This window comes from Ammodytes marinus (assembly GCF_949987685.1).
Source record: "Ammodytes marinus genome assembly, chromosome: 14".
In the NCBI taxonomy this organism is placed as follows: Eukaryota; Metazoa; Chordata; class Actinopteri; order Uranoscopiformes; family Ammodytidae; genus Ammodytes; species Ammodytes marinus.
Genome location: NC_137218.1, coordinates 21,532,484 through 21,551,539, shown reverse-complemented (window position 1 = coordinate 21,551,539; position 19,056 = coordinate 21,532,484). Strand labels below are relative to the sequence as shown.

Sequence of the window (19,056 nt, the reverse complement as noted above, 5' to 3'; positions counted from 1 at the left end):
ATATTGACTAATAGGAAGAAACTGTTACACATTTCAGAGAGTACCAAGAGAGTTGCAGTGTCCTGCCTGTAGCACAGAACTGATGAAACGACTTCAATTTAGGAATCTGTTTAAGACTTCCAGCTAATGCAAGAGGTGGAGGCTTATTCTGGGCCTCCTTGGCCCATTGATCACTTTAACAGCCAAAAGTTGGAGTATATGTTTAACAGGCAGTTTGTTCAGACAGTGGAACAAGAGCAGGAAAATCAATTGAGAAATTTTCATTTCCAGCTGGTACTACCAACAAATCTTCTAACACTGCGGTTCAATACCATGTTCTTGATGGTGTTGGAAACACAAAATGTTGTCTGTGACTTTTTGTGGAAGTTGGTTCCATAATTTCTGCAGTCTCAGCTCTGTATGGCAGCTTGATTTGGTGACGTTTACAGAAATGTGTGTTTACACTATAGTGTGTGTATAATGACATTTGTCATCCACTGAGGACTCAGTGATTTAAAATGATTCTATCATGACACAGATAATTTCACTCAAAAGTCGAGCTCTTCTTAAAATATACTGTATCATTTGGTGCATATTACTGTTTTAGCTATACAACACTGGTCTATCCTTTGTAGCACGGTGCTCCCCTTTTCCATTCAATACACATTCATGCTCCTCCCGCACACAGTCTCAAAGCCCGAGTCCATCCCTGTAATAGCCTCTGCCTTACTTGATCTCAGATTTTAACGTGTTTCACCTCTCTTATTGTCCTTGGCCTTTAACTAGCTTTATTTCAATGCTCTGCTGACCAAGGTCAGAGGAAGGGCAAATACCCTTTATTCTGTTCACACTGCAAAACTAAAAAAGTGGATCTGTTTTCTCAAAGGCTTTAAGGCGGCATATACAAAAAGAAAAACAGGAGATTGGTTATTTCTTATAAAACGTGGGCTGGATCAGCTAATTTTAGTAATCCACATCATAACATTGCAAACAATTACAGTATTTCAACCTAATCAGATTTGAAAATGCAGTCAAGGCTCAATGTGGAGATCCACAGCAACGTTTATACTGGTTTTTCTATTAAAAGAAGCTAATCTATTTAAAAAAATCTTGTAATGTGATGGGGGATGTATATTTTGCAAGACAAAAGATATACAGCAGCACAATTGAAATACGCTGGGTAAGACAACACCCTCCCTACAGCAGCGGGAACTGATCTAACATAAAGATATGATCTGAAACGTGTGATATCAACGTTTGTGACACCAACCTACTTTCAGAGGCGCTTCAGGAAGTAAACCAGGCCCCTCGGTTGTCACATGCAGCACTGATATCTGCAGGGATTAGGGAAGCCCACTCACCTGCATCGGCAGCAATGAAAAGATAATTTAGAACTATACGCATGCTCCATAGAACTCCATGCTATTCTATGGCTGTAAAACCTTTATGGCTTTAAAAGATGTGTTTTTTCTTTATTATAGAAAAGGACCACCAAATGACTTCATATTGTGAATCATTTTCTACAAAGCCTTAGGAAAGCCAGATTAAAACGACTCAAAAGGTTCAAGAGAAACTCGAGCGATTCTTGAGGCTGACATCCCCCCCCTTTTTTTATTCCAAATCTCATTACAATTTACACCTAGGGGGGCGGGGGGGGGGGCGGGCAAACAGAGTCCAATATATCAAATAGGTTCGTGCTGAGTTTATTGTAACAAGCCAACACATGAATCCTGGCTACACAAGCAATACTACACTCCATGGCCCTCATTTATCAACCGTGCGTAGACCAGAAAAATGGGTGTACGTACATTTTCACGCAAATCTCGGCATTTATCAATATGGACGTGAGCGTAGGATACGCTCAAATCCCACGCCAGCTCTCAGCTCGTGTACGCAAGTTTGTAAACAGCATGGACTCGCAGTGCAGGCTGTGCCGGGTAGCCGATGACTTTGTTGGACAATTATTAGAAGGTAATACAAATGCAGTGTTTGCTCAGACCAAAATAAAGATATTAATCACTTAAAATTGTGCAGCTTATGGTGTGCAACTGAGTAGGAGAGCTGATTCAATAGTGCGCACACCGGCCACTTAGGAGCACTGCATGGGACTGCGTAAGGGCAGTTATCTTCGACTTGGAGCAGCTGGGGGGACACTGAGGCACGGGGGCTGCATTCATTCAAAATGTTAGCCTAAGTAGCCTATTAAATATGTAGTAGGCCTACACTGCTCTTTATGATAAAAAATACACGGCATAACATTCAACTTAACATTTTATTTATTTGACACACTTTTTAGATGTTAGTTCCTCTTTTAATGTGTCATTGATCGCTTAAGCGAGCGATTTATTTCCACCGTTAACCGGCACGTTTTTCCGATCTGCTAGTGGAGCAGCTCAGCAGGACAGTGGGCGCTCTCACAGCTGATCGTTGCCGGGTCGGCTTGTGCAGCTGACGGCCGGGCTGACCACGCTTGCCAAGCTTTCTTTATATGTCCATGGTGCCAAGCGCATGCTGTCATACAGTAAAATGCAAAATGTGGTATTTTTAGTTTTTAAACCCCTTTTGAGTAGTGCTATCTAAAAGGGCCAATACATTTTAATCATTCAAATCTCTGCAGACGTGTATTTATTTTATGGGGACCATTATCGGACAGTTGGTACGTCTTTTTCTCCTCTACCACTTATATTATGCCCGCACGTTGGTTGCATTTCAGAACAGCAACACGCTTTTTTTAGTGGCGATTTTTGAGTCAGACCACTTTTTCTTCATCTATGTAAAGAAATGGCGACATATAATTGTATATGCTGTTTTATAGCATTTGAGCGCTGGAGATTGTTTGTTGTCAACACCAACGCTGTTGACCGCAGGAGTTATTTCCTTCCTAACTGCTGCCTTCTGTCGTTCTTTGATGCCGCTTGTAATGCTCCGAAATGAAACTCTTTTTTTTTCTTCTTTCGCTGTTATTTTGTCAATTTCTACTTCAGAGAAGTTCCTCTTCTGTGCCGTAATGCGCATATCCATGTCGTAAAACCTCTGGGCGAGGCCTCTAAACTGAGAAAATATAGGGGCGTGATACGATTGTTTTCAGCCGCCGCATTTATCAATAATGGCCTGGCGTACGCTGAGATTGGCAAGATACGACTGTTTGATAAATCCCACGTGATACCTGGCGTAGGGAGGTATTTGCGCCAGGATCTGCACCAGTTTCCACGCAAGTTTGATAAATGAGGGCCCATGTGATTCCCAACCAGGTAGAGTGCGTATATTTCTCTCAATGTTGCCTTGATTTAGTGACGCTGGAGCCACAGGTAAAGGACACAACAGTGTCTTACAGGTTTTACAGCCAACATATGCATCCCCCATCTGGCTAGGCAGCGGATGCCTTAGAGTGTGGCCCTAAGTGAAACAAAAGGCTGATATTATTGGTGCCCCTCTTTCTCATTGCTAGCATCCTTGACAGCATTGTTATTCTTTCATTGTTTAAACTTTCTGTAACACATGCACGCTTGCCTCATCTCCTATTCTCATTTCAACTCAATTTCTTTTTCTTCCTTTTATATGCTTACAGCAGCAGAAAGTGACTATATTTCCGACCCATTAGTTACCCACTCCATAGAACAGGGGCACAGGGGATGTGGTTTTCTCAATGCATAGTAAATAGGAGGTTAAACACCCAGCCTTTCGTAGTAGATATTTTCTAGTTTGCATAACATGTTTCGTAATTCGTTCACAGCGGGATGATGTCAGAATAGCCTTTGCCTTTAAAGCCTTCATGTGGTTACCCATGTCAGTCAGTAAGTCACAGCAGTCCATTCAGCATACTAAGTACATTTAGATGACCTTCCTTACACACAGTCACATGACAGGACTTGGACCAAGTTAAAAGGGAAAACATATTACACAAAGGAATCTTGGTTTTATGAGTTATTAAAAATGTGGTCTGTAATGTTTGCCGAAAATCGGTATATTTGAAAATATTTAACATATTTGATAATTGGTGGGACAAATGGATAAGCGTTTGATGCTGAAGTGACCTACGCATGTGTGCATGTACAGTATCTACATTGGGGCTGCGACTTAATTATTTTCATTATCGATGAATCTGTCGAAATGACTGCGCTGGTCCCCATCTCCATTTGTTAACACACTAACTATGCCTCCGTACCCCATACAACCCCACTTTAAAAATACTGAAGCATCCCTTTAATGCCTTGCCACTTTCAGAAAGACACCTACATGACAACCCGGTCGCGCACAATCAAATCTCAATTTGCGATGGAAAGTGATAGCTACAGGTACAACACAAGCTGAATAGGTAGTGCTATCATAGGTTCTCCTAACAGCAACACTGCTGGTACCTGTCTGGGGAACAATAGCTCCCTGTATGTTTGAATACAAGTTCCTTGTATATAGATAAATTTTGCCTTGAAATAATGCTTACCTTTTCTGCTAAGTGCATAGGAAAGGAAGAGCCATTGTTAATAATGCTCCAAGTTATTTTCAGTATAGAAGTACACGGAACAATTTGTGCTGTAACTGGTTGGATACAAAGGTTGAGCAATAATTGTCTATTCTCTCTGTGTTGTCATTCAACACACTTATAATTTAGTATTTTAATATCAATACAGGTCCTCGTTCTAAAGTGTTTGTCTGTGTATCATAGTTGTAACAAAACACAGCTTTACTCTACATTTGGTCCGACCACCTGCCAAAAACACATTTGTGAAAACCAGACTGAGTGTAGTCCAAAGACCGAATTGCAAAAGCAAGACACCATCTGACTACTTGGACACATATTTCCAGTTTATTCCAAACCACACTGTCTGGCGTTATCACAAAGCATAGTTGTAAAGCCTATGTGTCCATCTTGTTCCAGACTTTGTTCTACAATTACCTCTTTAAGCACTGTTAGAACAAGCTGCAAGTGAGCGGCATAAATACTTCAGATCATGAGCACCAGACCAAACATTTGTTAATAGAAAGGATAAGCTGTGTCTACAACTACACATATTAACAGAGCCAACAGAAGGTCATTAATAGTCACTTATTACCAGTTTAACGCCATTGGCTCTGTAGGTTTTTAATCTGTGAGCAGATCCACAGCTATACACTTTCAAGCAGTCAATTTAAAATGATCCACTATCTTAAAGACCTCATCTGATTAAATAATTTTGAAAAAAAAATTCTTGATTCTGTAATTTATTTTACTAATCAGAACTGTCTATCTTGAATCTGCCAAAAAAAAATATTTCAAGAAGCACAGGCCAGAGAATAATAACTATCAACCCTATAAGAAACAATGAATAAGTCTGATCCCCAAAAAAGCTATTTGATAAACTGCCAAAGAAGTCTGACGCATTTATTGAGTCGTTCAAATATGTGATACAGCCGGTATGTGTGATATTGTCTTGACTGTCTTCATTATTACTGCATAGTGTCTGTCTTTGCATTTTATGATATAACTTCTGTCAACTGTCGGTTGGTTTTTAGTCCATGACGGGGAAGGAATCTTCTTGCTAGATTTTGACCAAAAAACAAGCCATGTAGCCTTGAGCAGCAGAATATGTTCATGCAGTCAGCCAATGCAGTCATTTATATGTATATCTCTGTGAAATTTAAAACCCAAATGCCCCTATAAATCAGACAGATTTATTTCCTTGTTTAATTGTACACCTACACTTTCCATTACAAACCCTTTGTTCAAACACTTTTAGTGAGTCTGTGTAACATTTCCAAAGGCACAGTTAGAGGCAAGGATTTTAATCTGTACTGAATCGGCTGTTTATCCATTGTATTACCTCAGACACAGATTCAACTTCAGAAGAAGTCGGGGGTGGATGTTGCTGGTTGGCGAGGGAATGAGATGTACTGAAGTAATTTGGTTTCATAGACATTGGAAAAGAATGGGAGTCCACAAGGAAATAAGACTGAAAAAGCAAATAAACGCCATAAAAACAAAATGCTAAAGATGCAAACATACATTTTTATCGAACAGTTTCATTGATGTATATATATTGAGGCTCTTTTCCGTCACCAGACGCCTCAGTCTTTGTGTATTTCCAGGACTGAGTGGTCTTGAGATCAATGTGCAGCTGTGCAGTCACATTGTGAAAAAATCCCTTTGAGTTTTGGCTTTATTCATGCCTTCTAGGGTTGTCCACTAATTGGTCACTTTTTAATTTCATTGTTCAGATGCTTACTGTATCAATAAATACTTGACTGAAATCAAAAAGCACAAGACACAGATAAATGCAGTTTTAAAATAGTTTGGGTTGTTGGAAAGACAGTTTCTGATGACAAACTGTTACAGTAAGCATTATTGCTGTTTACTACTAGCACATTCTCTCAAAAATCAAGCTTTTCGATGTTGGTTACTTGGCTCATCAGTTACAATTCAAATAGAATATTGTCAGGAGCATAGAAAAACAGATAAATATAACTTTAAAATAATAGGCAACACTGGAAAAAGCGAACAGACTGAACCTAAAAACAAAAAACATGTTTTCATTGTAAAGGTTTCTGCTACTACCATTCCCATAAGTTATTTCGCTCACAGGTTTAATATATTGATAGGGTTTCAGCAGACACTCTGCCCTAAAAAAGAAAAAATGTTACCCCTTTTATTCCAATACTTATTAATAGGTGAAAACAAAGGTGAAGGTTGAATTGATTACCCCGACCATCCATTATATCTTACAGGGATAGTTGATGGTACCCTTTTGACTTACTGAACTTTTGCACCGATTGTGTTTGCATGCAATGCTTCACTATCATCGCTGAATCTTCCAGACACTTGACCTGTCTCGCTGCTCTACGCCAACAGACTGACTGATACTCGATTATACAATACCCGCCAGGCTGACTAATACAATTAATTAATGCTGTTAAAAAAATAGTCTTTATTTAATAAAAATGGGAAATATATAAGTGTTTGTTAGTTGGCTAGTAAAGCATGAAGCACATATTCATTGATTATTTCTGAATTTACATTAATGACCAGTAAACATTTGACTTTCTTTTCTTTTGAGTCCAAACAGAAACTATTTGCCTGGTCATTCAATCAGTGTAGTGGCCCAGCAATGAATACATTACTCCTCATCTAGACCTGTGACACATTAACCTTGACAACACTACCGAAACATAATGTTATCTGTTGACCAGGTCGCATCTCAATGTGATCATCCTACTCTGCCATGTTGTGAATAATTCATGTGAAAAAGCCATTTGAGGCTGAGCAACTTCAGAGCCAATCCATAGGCAAAATGTATATAGCACTCTCATCCTTAAAGCTATTGATTATGTGCCACGTTAGCTGGCAGCTGTGCAACAGATAACAAGTGTGGACACTCAGGCCATCTTGTTGTCCATTTTGTTTAAGTGATGACTGTTGATGGGGGTTAGAAGTTAGCCGAGCCCCTGGATTGAAAGACCACTGCTGAATGGAAATGAACACAGCCTTCTCATTCATGTTATACATGGATTCATGGAAATATTGGCTTAATCAGCACCTGACTTTCTATGCGCAGGAAATTAAGAATCTTTTGGATGTGCAAAGTGACGGACCCTTCTATAGAGGATTTGTCTGTTACACCTTAATCCATTAGGAAAGACTCCTGCCTCAACTGTCGTAAAGCCGATTTGGAGCCTGTAGATAGCATCAGTGGGCATCAGGGGGGTGGCAGCTCTCAGAGAGACAGCTCTACTCATATGCAGATATTCTGAGAGGACGTGTGCAATGGTGTTCTGAGGATTATTTCTAAATTCGAATTTGATGGACAATTAATATGCACTTTCACTCTCAGATGCACATTTCGAGAGAAATTCCACTTTTAGTTCACGTTTGGATTTTCTCAAGAGGCAACATCTAATAATATCCTTCCTCAAAGTAACTGAGGTAAAGCCTCTTTTAGTGCGGGTTGAACTGAATAAAATGTGTGACGTAAAGACTGCTGTGCAAGGGCTTTGCATATGTGCACAACATCATGTCCCAAGTAATTGCAGAAAGATTAACATTTGTGAAAATCCCTGTCATTCCATGTTAGGTCTATGCATAATGAATTGCATTGACTTTTTGGGCCCTGCTGGAAATGTTCTGTCCCTGAATATGTCAAAATGTCATACTTTTCCTTTATTAACCTTATGCTCCCATTACATTAAATGATTTTTCATTTGTTTGTGTTTTTAACATGCTAAATGATAATGCCAATCATTTATCTTAATCTTATATCTGGTTTTCTGTCCTCATGATGCATAATCAATCCAAGGTCATACCTAATACTATGAATATTTGAAGTATCTATTAACTATTTGTTATTTTTTAGCCAATAAGGTGAAGGGGACAGTAGTTTGTCAATTATGACCATTAAGACCTTTGCTTCTATACTTAGTGTGAATCTTAGCTTGGTCTTTATGGTTTTTAGCCCCAATTAATCCAAATCAGGCCTTTTCTGAAACATTTGGCCCCCCGCAGACATAATGGATTCAGCTTGATTACAACTTGAGCCCCATTTTGTATTTATACAATTTTGTTTACATTTTGACAAATAGACTCATTCAAAAAGTATGCTGAATTAGCTATTAGCAGCTACTGTTTGTAAGGAAAACATGGAGTACGGACAACTTTCACTTTATAACTTTGTTACTAAAGCAAAACCTGATTTGATTTGGATGAGGCAGAGATAATGATATCCTTGGAAGTTGTACGACACACTGAACCTAAAAGTATGTATGTGTGTTTAGACTTCACTTATGAGTTATGACTCAAAGAGAGAGGAGTCATTATGATGTAAAATGTCCCAAAACGTCTCTCCCTTTGCGCTCCCCCTAAAGCTTTCCTGTGCCCCCCTGCAAAGTTGGAAAACCTCTGATCCTGACCGATGTGGGCACCTGGACACCCCACTGCATTACAAAAACCATGGGCATTAATCTGCTGCTACAACAGATTCCCCTCTTGCACAATCAATTTTGGGAACTGGCTTCAGGGATGAGCTCCCATTCAGCACAAAGAGCATTACTGAGGTCGACAACTGATGTTGGGCGATAAGGCCTGACTCGGGATCAGCGTTTCAATTCATCCCAAAGGTGTCGGATGGGGTTGAAGTCATTGGTGCTTTCACGCCAAACACCACGGGGTCATTGTCAGAATGTGGCGTACTCAAACTGTTGCAACAAAGGTGGAAGCAAACTATGAATGAAGCTAACACACTAATTAGCTTTAGGGGAAAGCAAAAGGGTCCAGCCAAACCCTGAAAAACAGTCCCCAGATCAAAGGTAGGCTACACAAGATTATTGAATGTAGACAGGGGGGTCAAACAAGATCTCAGTAAAAAAGTTTATGGGAACAACATACAACATGTATTACAGCAATGCCAAAGCACATATTCTTGTATAATAAGTTTAAGACTTTCAGGTTTGGCCAGCAGCTTGGCCTCACATTTCTATTTTATATATGTAATAATGATGTATGCTCCTTATAAGCAAGGGGAGCCAAGTGGCACAATGACAAAGCAAACTGGGTTAATCCCTGTAACACTTTTCTGATTTCTCTCCCCAGCCTGCTTTCTTCCAGGTTCGGTGAGCCTTTCCCAGCGTGCAAAATCTTAAAAGTGATTTACACTCCGTCGCATCTCCCTACCTTGGCATCCAACCTTATCAACAATGCTAACATGGCAAACTGCACGATATATTCGTTTTGAAAGTACAAGGATCGTGATGAGAATGACCCGTAGACATCCTGGAGCTTCTTTATTAATTAATTTTTTCGCAGACTCTTACATGAAAAGTGAAAAAATATGCACGGGATGCAGGAGTGAAAATGCTGTGAATGGACAATCACAGCTGTGGTGGGCTACACAATACAAATTAATTCACCAGTCAGTGAAATTTAGACCGGAGCAGGGTAGAAGCACAAGCTACATTTAGATGACACAGTAAGCTCACTTTATGTTTGCTCTTCTATCGGCCCAATTTAGGACAAGATGGCGTGGGTCCTATTTTAATCCTTGTCAAATTTGAAATTTGAAAGTCGCAGGATGTACTAGAGTGCAAAAGTATCTACTGAGGATGAAGGAGAAAAAAACAAATACTCTGCTTTTCTCGATCATTCAAAACTCAAGGTTTTCCCAGGCAGTCCTGCGCACTATGAAGGAGTTCTGGCTATTTCATTTGCCAAACTGATGGTCACAGCTGAGACCATCTCACACACACTAACAACAAAAAAATATGTTTTTTTCAGTTTAAATTACCATTTTCTTCTAATACGGTGGGTTAGATTACAATGTCTCCTGCGGCAGGGAGCCTAATTAATACATCAGTTAATATTCAAAACACATCACTGCAGGAAATACAAAAAGAGGAAGGATGAGAGGTGAAATGCAGTATGCTGTTGTACCTGGCTTCAGGAAAGAGATTGAGGAGCAGGAGGAAGATCCACAAGCCCGAGTCCAGTGATTTAGGCTTCCAAAGTGCAGCAGCCATATCAGATTAAACACAAGACTCCTGCAGAAAGGACAGAAGAGAGATAGGAGAGAAGGAGATGGCGTCATGCTGAAGCCAAGACTGGCAAACGGCTTAGAAGTGATTTTAGGAAAATGTCAAAATGTTGCTCAAGAGCCAAATTAATAAGTGATGGGCATCAACTTGCTACATTACTTTTTAATATTTAATTTAAAATGATAGCATGCCACCCTGGGTTTGACTGGTTTACATTCCTGATTTATCTGACTGAAAGTCTGCTTGGTAACACCAAGCAGATACACTAAGTATTATCCCAAGGAGCATTTGGCTGTCCCACATCAAATTAAGTCTTTTGATTTAGTGACACAAACTAACCACTCATCTGTTAGAAAGTTGAGCATCACATCTTGCTCTTAGCTTTCTAATCAGTCCAGTCAAAAGAGAAAGGTTGAACACACACACACACACACACACACACACACACACACACACACACACACACACACACACACACACACACACACACACACACACACACACACACACACACACACACACACACACACACACACACACACACAATGTAATCTGTCTTTCAACAGTTTAACAAACACATGAACAACCAATATACTTTTCACATGTAACTAGAATTAATATGCATAAAACAAGAGCCTACTTGGGGTAGGAGCACACACAGCTGCAATACTCTCTCCTGCACATCAGTGAGCGGTGGACAATTATAAGCTTGGGTAATTATATTTTACCAGTGAGCTGTTTGGCACACCTGTCTGGAGGACACAGTCTCCCCAGCAGTCTCTAGCTCCAAAACACACCTGCTTATCTTGTGACTCAGAATCTTTTAATAGGTTTATTTGTGATGAATAGTGAGCTCCACAGCTCATCTCACATCGGGAAAGTAACCAGATGTAATTCCTATGTATTCCTATTCCTCTTATTTTGCAGATGGCACGGATTGGCACGAATATTTGGAAATCATTTTATAATGTTTGTCAAATTTTATTGGACCTTACATGACTATATTAAATTCTGGTGTTTGGGTGCATCATTTTGAATGTATTCTTTATAATTTTCCTATTTTTGTTTTTCAGTTCAAGGAGTTGTACTATGTATTCTTTTATGGTATAATGCGATGTTTTATTTTTCTGGAAGTCTTAGGGAAGGCAAAACTAAATGATAACACAGTATAATGTACAGTACACCCCCTCCCTACACCAATGTTTTTGTACAGTCCTTAATTGAAGACATACAATGTTAAATAATCCACCTACATGTTAATAAGAACCACATTAAACTGAACCCATATGCTCTGTTACATTCATTCATACATTCATTCTGAGTGCTTGCGTCTGCGCTTACACTTACCGCACCCTCAGTAACCATAAGAGATGCTGTAGTTTATAAGCTCCTACACACATCAACAAAACACGTCAATGATAATATGTCACATAAAACCCAGGAATGAACACAGCAAACACACAGTGCACTTTATGGATGTTGCATAGCGACTGGCTGCATACTACCGAGTTCCTGGTATTTTTAACGAGGGGGTAACAGCATGGCAAATTACACAAAGACTAAAGTACCTCTCTTTAAAAATGCATGTGCTCGGAAATAGCTGTGTCCGCCATTGATTGCAGCATAAAAAACACCAGGAAGATGAGACAAAAAGGAAGCCAGTGAATGAGGTGCTGAAGCTATACGGCCACTTGAGCAGCATGCACATGTGGAGCAGCTGTGTCGTACTTAAAAGGCTCTCATTGTGCTTTTGTCAGATTCAAGCCTCCTTTTATTGCCACCGTACGGAGGAAGATCAAACCTTTTGCCGAATTGTGTGTGTGTGTGTGTGTGTGTTTCGAGGGGGGGGGGGGGTTGTTGGTGAATCAACGTCTTCTGTGTAACTGCGGAACACTGATCATTGCAGAATGAGCAAACAAAATGAATGGACATTTTGATACAGGTTACTGATCAAAAAGGAGGCTGCAGTTGTTATGCTCAAAACACTGCGCTTGTGATGCCTCTGAGGTGAAACCACTTTAAAAGAGCCGGCTTGATATTGATTGTTTCTGAGCAACAGTTTGAATGGAGGTCTAATACGTCTTTATGCTGGCAGTGATGCATTTGAGCCAAATTCCGTTTTACCAAGAAATACCACGCTCTGAAAATAACCTGATGATATGGAGAACTAAATAAAAACAGGTTTCCTCTATTGTTCCTGATGGAGAGATGGCCTCTGGGTCGTGTATGCAGTCATACAGGCATGGCTCAGATACATTCTGGTAAAACATATTCTATCACTTAGAATGATTGACCAGGCTTAATTTATTCCATTGCCTTCCTGTCAAATAATTTATGAAACATGTTGACAACTTTAATCGATGGACTTAACGGTAATTTGATGAGAATCAATACACGTTGTCATTCTGCTTAACGACTCAGAGAGCCATGACATGTTATTGATGTAAAGATATTTACAGTCATCTTTATTAACTGAGTCCTTGTTGTCATAAATAATGCATCCATCCATCCATCCATCCATTGATTCCTCTTGTCATTCAACACTTTCTTCGGCTGGGATCTGAATATTTTCCTGCCAAGTCAAGTCAAGTCCATAAATTAAATATGAGGGAATCCAGGTTATTGTATGCATTATTAATAGCCACATTACGAATTCAATTGTAAATTTAGCCAATTACACCGGGCACAGTTAATGCCAATTAGTCAAAATGTTATTTTTCATAATTTCAGTCTTCTTCTCCCTATCAACAGATGTCAAGCTCAAGGGCAGGCCAAGACCCAGACTGTGTCGAATTTAACTAATCGTGTGTCGCTTGACAAATTCTGTGTGTCTGTGTAAACAGGAAACTGCGCACAGCTGAGTTCCAAGATCATTAATATTGTTTTTGGCACATATCATATTAGGCATCTATGTTTTCAAGCTTTCTTTTGTTCCTCTCTTCCCCTTCTGTTCTCTCTGTATATTTTGCAATCCGGATGTATGGTTAAACTAATTATGGATCGTTATCCATTAAAGATTTTATGTTCCCCATCAGCGATATCATTTCCTTGTCCTCTAATGTCAGTTTGAAAATTGGTATGCTAATTTTCCGACACATATTAACACCTATTCAAGTCACTTCCACTAACATGTGGATCATCTTTGCGTATGTGTCATTTTTACAGGCTCTAAATGTCCTGGATGAATACATCTTTGGGAAACACGTTATTTCCTCTAGGCCTTGTAGTTTCACGACTGAAAGTCATTATAGTTTGCAATAGTTGAAAGAGAGGGTAAGTCCTCATTAGAGAAAGGCAGCCCAGATACCGGTAGACTCTTATAATCTGCTCTGGAAACAACAGTGAAGATAAAGACGGTAGAGATTTAATTATTCTCATTAGTCAGTCCAAACCTACAATGTTTCTTATTGGATCTCTGATCAGGTCTTTTTTTTCCCTCCATTCATATCGCAACACCAGCACCGATTAGTGTTGCAGTGAAAAGTCAGCAGACAGACAGCACTCCCAGAAGTGCCAACAAACTCCTTCCATAAGAATAAGACAAACAAGCATTAAACGAGTGCCTGCAGGCTGCCGTCTAAAATCCTGCACCCGATTTACCAATACCTGTCATGCAAATGAGCGGCTCAGTGGTCCCTGGGGCTCAGATTGGGCTTGAAACAGAGAATACGTAGGAAGGGAATACAAGGCGCAGTGCTTTTGTTTGGCAAATTAAAAATAGCTTGCCTAAGGTGACAGTACAGCCATTTCCCAGTCTTCAAACATTTGTTTTCAATTCTACAGTCAGATGTTCTTTCCAAGGAAAACTCACGCATTCATTATGCATTGAATAATGTAATCACATTTGACAGAATTAAAAGGCTATAAATGCCTCCAATGGAAATGAGCTGAATAATTTGACTGGATGACTTTGAGGATGTATGATCTGTTTAACAATAAAGAAAATAAGTGGTCAAATAATAAGTGTCAGTCTACTTTCTTCCAAGAAAGATGTCAGTCGCACACAATTAACCTTTTCAATTATTTTTTATAGTTTGGCTGTCATTCATGACCTTCAGGACATGATTATTAAAACAGTAATATTATAAAGTTGATAATATTGTGAGGAAACGGTAGATTTCAGCCCTGTGAGTCCACGGAATCTTTCGCCTCCGTGAGAATGGTGACTGATTTCCTCACTGCAATCAGGTGTGTGTGCACTGATTGGCTGATTGAACCCAGGTGTGAAGAGATTATATATGCCCTGAGACCCCACTGCTCTGTGCTGCTCATTGTCTCACCTTCAGAGGTAGTGAGAGGTTGTCTCTGAGTGCTCTCTGTGTTAAGTGTTGCAAAGTCAACTGCTTTACTTGTGTATGTCTTCAGCTGCTTGGCAGCGGTGGTTTTGTTGTCGCTTTAGTTTGTATTATTAAAAGGTAGCCTGTGTGGCCCTTTACAGCTTTGTGCATGTTTGTTTTCTCCCCTTCCCTGTAGTCGCTTTGCGATTTAGTGGTTATCCCTCCGGGGATAACTTTCAGACACCCCTTGGTCCGCACCTGTGTCCCAAACCCCCCCCCCCCCCCCCAGTCCTCACAAATATGTGTTCTACGCAACAACAAAACAATTTTTTGCACAGGATGTCAAGGCACAGCTAATATCCCCAAAAAACTTTGGACTTCAATTAACCCAGTCGACTGCAGTAATTGTTGAATTGAGAGCACAGTTCTATAGGCGTGTAATCCAAATGGTTGCTAACTAAAAATAGACGTAAATCCTGTCACATATGGTTTACGTGACTTGTCATGCACTGAGAGTACCAATGAACTTCTTTATCTTAAAGTTAACCACATGTTAAAATAGTTTCTATCTGCAGCCATTGTGGTTTTTGATAGAAATAAATCATGATTCTATTCAGTATATGTTCATCATTTCTGCAGTAAGATAACTTAAGAGAAAAAGGTTTTCCCAGCATGCCATATTGAAGCAAAAGGAATCATTAGTTTTATTGTTTCGTCCAAAACACTGTATTAAAGTAGAGAATATAGAAAACAAAAATACTTACAAAGGCAGGAATTCAGTTAAAAAAATCAGTGATCAGAAGCTTAAAGCAATGCTAATGGAAAAATAGTTGTACTTTGAAAGGAGTTTGAAAGGCTTAATGGTCAAATAATTAGCAATGACTACTAGCTGAAATAGAAATAGTAAGCTAAAAGTAACAACAACACTGAATAGCTAGCATAAAGTAATACAAATAAACTGTTGAAATATAAGCTAAAAACAATTAAAAGATGGTGAAGCTACAACTAATGGATAACTAGACACAATAGTAAGCTGAAAGCAATTAGGGTAAATGATTAGGTGGATAAATGGTAGAAAGTGAGAGGGTTCAATAGCATCCAGTTAAAAAAATCTATTTTAATTACCATTACAGGTTTGAACATGGAGGGTGGTGTTGATGAATGGGTACTTGGTTTCATATGTCAGTGGCGAAAAAACGTTGGGAACCACCATAGATGATGCTCTGTACAGGAAGCGCAGGTGCACAGGCCTGGTTCTAGACAGTTAGATTAGGGTGGGCCTGTAGAAATTTTAGGTGGGCACACTGGGCAGAGAGACCGACCATGCGAGCGCGCGCAGAACACAATATGCAAATAAGCTTTGAGTGTTGCTGTGTGGGAGATGTGATTCTTGCATGTTTTTTTTCTCCAAAAAGCTTATAATATACATTATATACAACATAATGTATCTTTATTTTTAATCGCAGTATTAACTGTAGGCAGCCTGAGCTAATTGAAGAAAAGCTTTGGGACTGGGCAACCTGGATGGTGGTAGTCCAGAGCTTTATACTATACACATTATATAGATGTATAGTCTTTCCACTATTGGCTCCGATGTCCATTGGTGCTCTTTTTCTTTTACGGGACATATTTTTCTGTAATATAATGAATTCATTTAAATGCAGTGAGAGGAACGAAGCAGAAGAACTCTGTTGTCCAGTTATCTTTTTTTCCACAGACGAGGCTGAAATAGGCTATAGACTATACACAGTACATGGGCAACTGAGGGCAGCCCCATTTTCAAATATTTTTAAATAAACTCAATACACACTGTGCATGCCATGGACTTGAACGTGACGTGATCAGTTGACCTCGGATTACCTCCCAGATGAACTGATTCAATTATTAAGCTATTAACTATCTACCAAAACATTGTATTTCTTTTATTGTATGATAATTTACATTTACACAATATGATGTTGGTATCAAACACACAAACTAAAAAAAAACGAGCAAAGCAACCGCTCATTTCGCTTATGCCTCGGGCCGGCTCTGCTGACCAGTGACCACTAAGCGGGTGGGTAACTTGGAGGCAGGCTGTCCTGCCCACCCAATAATACAATTAGAAGCAATGCATGGTAATGGTATATTCTTTACTATTAATTAATTGTCTGAATTTTATTTGACATTTTCTTGGACAGCGAATGAACAAGTCCGTCCGATAGTGGGTCTGGACTTTTTATTTTTATTTTTTTGATTGGGTGGCCACAGCCCACATTTGGGTGGGCACGGCCCACCCTGGCCCCTGGCTACCGCCGGCCCTGCAGGTGCATCTGATGAGTGAGGACCATTTTTCTCTCTGTTTTGGGACTGTGGGCACAAGCGTTATTACCATCATTAGGCCTCGTCACCGCCAAATGATCAATGCATAGGGCTGCGAGGCAAATACTATTTCTACTCAGCCTCATCATTATCATGTACCCCAGTGATAATTTGTCAAGCTTTTGGTTTGTACCTCACATACATGTAATGAGGGTACAGTAGATCCATTTTGAACACAGCACCACATCAATATAAGACTTTGCGCTTTGTTAGGCCAGAAGAAATATCAATTTCATGCTGTTGATTTCATCTCGCTGTGACACAGTTTGGCTGGATAGGATAGTGTTTGCAGTTGCTGAACAGACCTGTACAACTGTAGAATAAAAACAGCCCAAGTTGCCTGGATACTCCAGTTTAATCAAAGCTAAAAATATGTGCCTCCTCTAAATTCAAGGTGAAGCGACTTGATAATTTTTTTTCCTTAGTGTTACACTTGGCAGGAATCTAGGGAATAAGGTCTCTCACTTGCTGGTTTTGCCAAGGTCTATGTTGAAAATGCTTTCTCTCAGTTGACTTCACATTAACATCCTAAAATGTACTGGAGTCCTTTTATTAGCATAAAGATATTAATTTAAAAAATAATACACCAGATGGAGTTATTTTTAAATTTGGACTTTTCATGTGGGTGCATTCACATGACAGTAGAGAGGCGAAAAAAATAAATCTGGTTCAAAAAATTAGGCCAAAATGGATAAAAGCAAAACACTGTCACAGCCCTTAAACAGTTGTGATTTGATTTTCAGAGGGAGCTCAAACCTTTTTAGAAAATAAAATGTAAACCGCAAGCACAAGAATGTAGGCTAGCTGGTGACAATGCAGTGCATGTGTGACAGTGAATATCATACATGCAGGGTTTTTCCTGGCTCAGAATGGGCCTTTGGGGGGGGTCAGTACGCGACCGACTTTTTTTGGGGTCGCGACAGTAAAGGCAAACGGTTTGTGTATTTTAAGAGGGGTGTTGGGTTGGGAGAGGGGAGTTTCTGTCCAGCTCAAGAGCATATCAGTCAGCCTGTCAATCACTGCGTTACCATGGAGCTCACTGACGCTAATGAAATCACAATAAACAACCTGTAGATATGAAGTCAAAATACTAATAATGACTAGGCCTAACTGTTTAATACTTTAATTGTTTCTAATTGATCTAAACCATGGAAGAAGGTAGGGCTGCTCAATTATGAAAAAATCATAATCATGATTATTTTGAGTAATCACATTGTGTTATCACAATTATTAAAGACAGTTAATCATTGATTTAAGAACATTATGCATTTATTTTACTTTTAACAAGGTTTTTTTCTAAAAACACCATGACTTTGGACTTTAAACAAAGGCCTAATTGAACTGAAAACAGGGAGAATAGAAATAGGCTAAATAAGTGAAACATATTTTTAATAATTTAATAAAAATATGTCAAAATAAAAATAACCAGTTGTAAATGGTGTTGATAGGGCACGTCTTTTGCTAGCATTGAATGTAAGGGCATGATTTATTTATGTCATGGAGCTGACTGGATAGGCAGTTGCATTGTAGTGTTGACAGTTGTGGTGGCAGGAGTTAAGGAGCTTTAAACTTCCTGTGTTTTTATTCATTGATTGCTTGGTCATAGACCACTATGACTCGACTTAAAGTGAATAAACAAATTGGTCGGGATGTTTAAAGGTGCAGTTCAGGTCGTATATCACTTTTCTTTCTCTCTCTCTGTCTCTCGGTCGCGTATGTCATGTTACTCGCGTGTCCGCGCGTGACAAATCTTGCACATTATTTTAGTTTGTAGTGAGCCTGAAGTGTTTTCAGACAACACAATTAGTTTTACCTTTTATTCTCGTCATCTAGAAGTTTTTCAAAACACCCGGCAATGCGCAACATCTCCCTCGTAGCTACTCTCTGGACTAGCCGTTAGCGAAACTATCAGGTGAGGGAGGGGCCGAGCGGAGCTCACGGCTGAAAG

The 19,056-nt window shown here is 39.5% G+C and overlaps 1 protein-coding gene across 1 annotated transcript in view; it reads right to left on the bottom strand.

Moving 5' to 3' along the window:
- Positions 1-10,455, bottom strand: part of gabra3 (gamma-aminobutyric acid type A receptor subunit alpha3) — a gene marked incomplete at both ends in the record, with an annotated part of 59,867 nt that extends 49,412 nt beyond the window's left edge. Inside the window, one exon of the mRNA XM_080041600.1 lies at positions 10,370-10,455. Coding sequence (XP_079897726.1) covers positions 10,370-10,455 — 86 coding nt within the window. The remainder of the gene's footprint in view (positions 1-10,369) is intronic.
- Between the last annotated feature and the right edge of the window lie 8,601 nt (positions 10,456-19,056).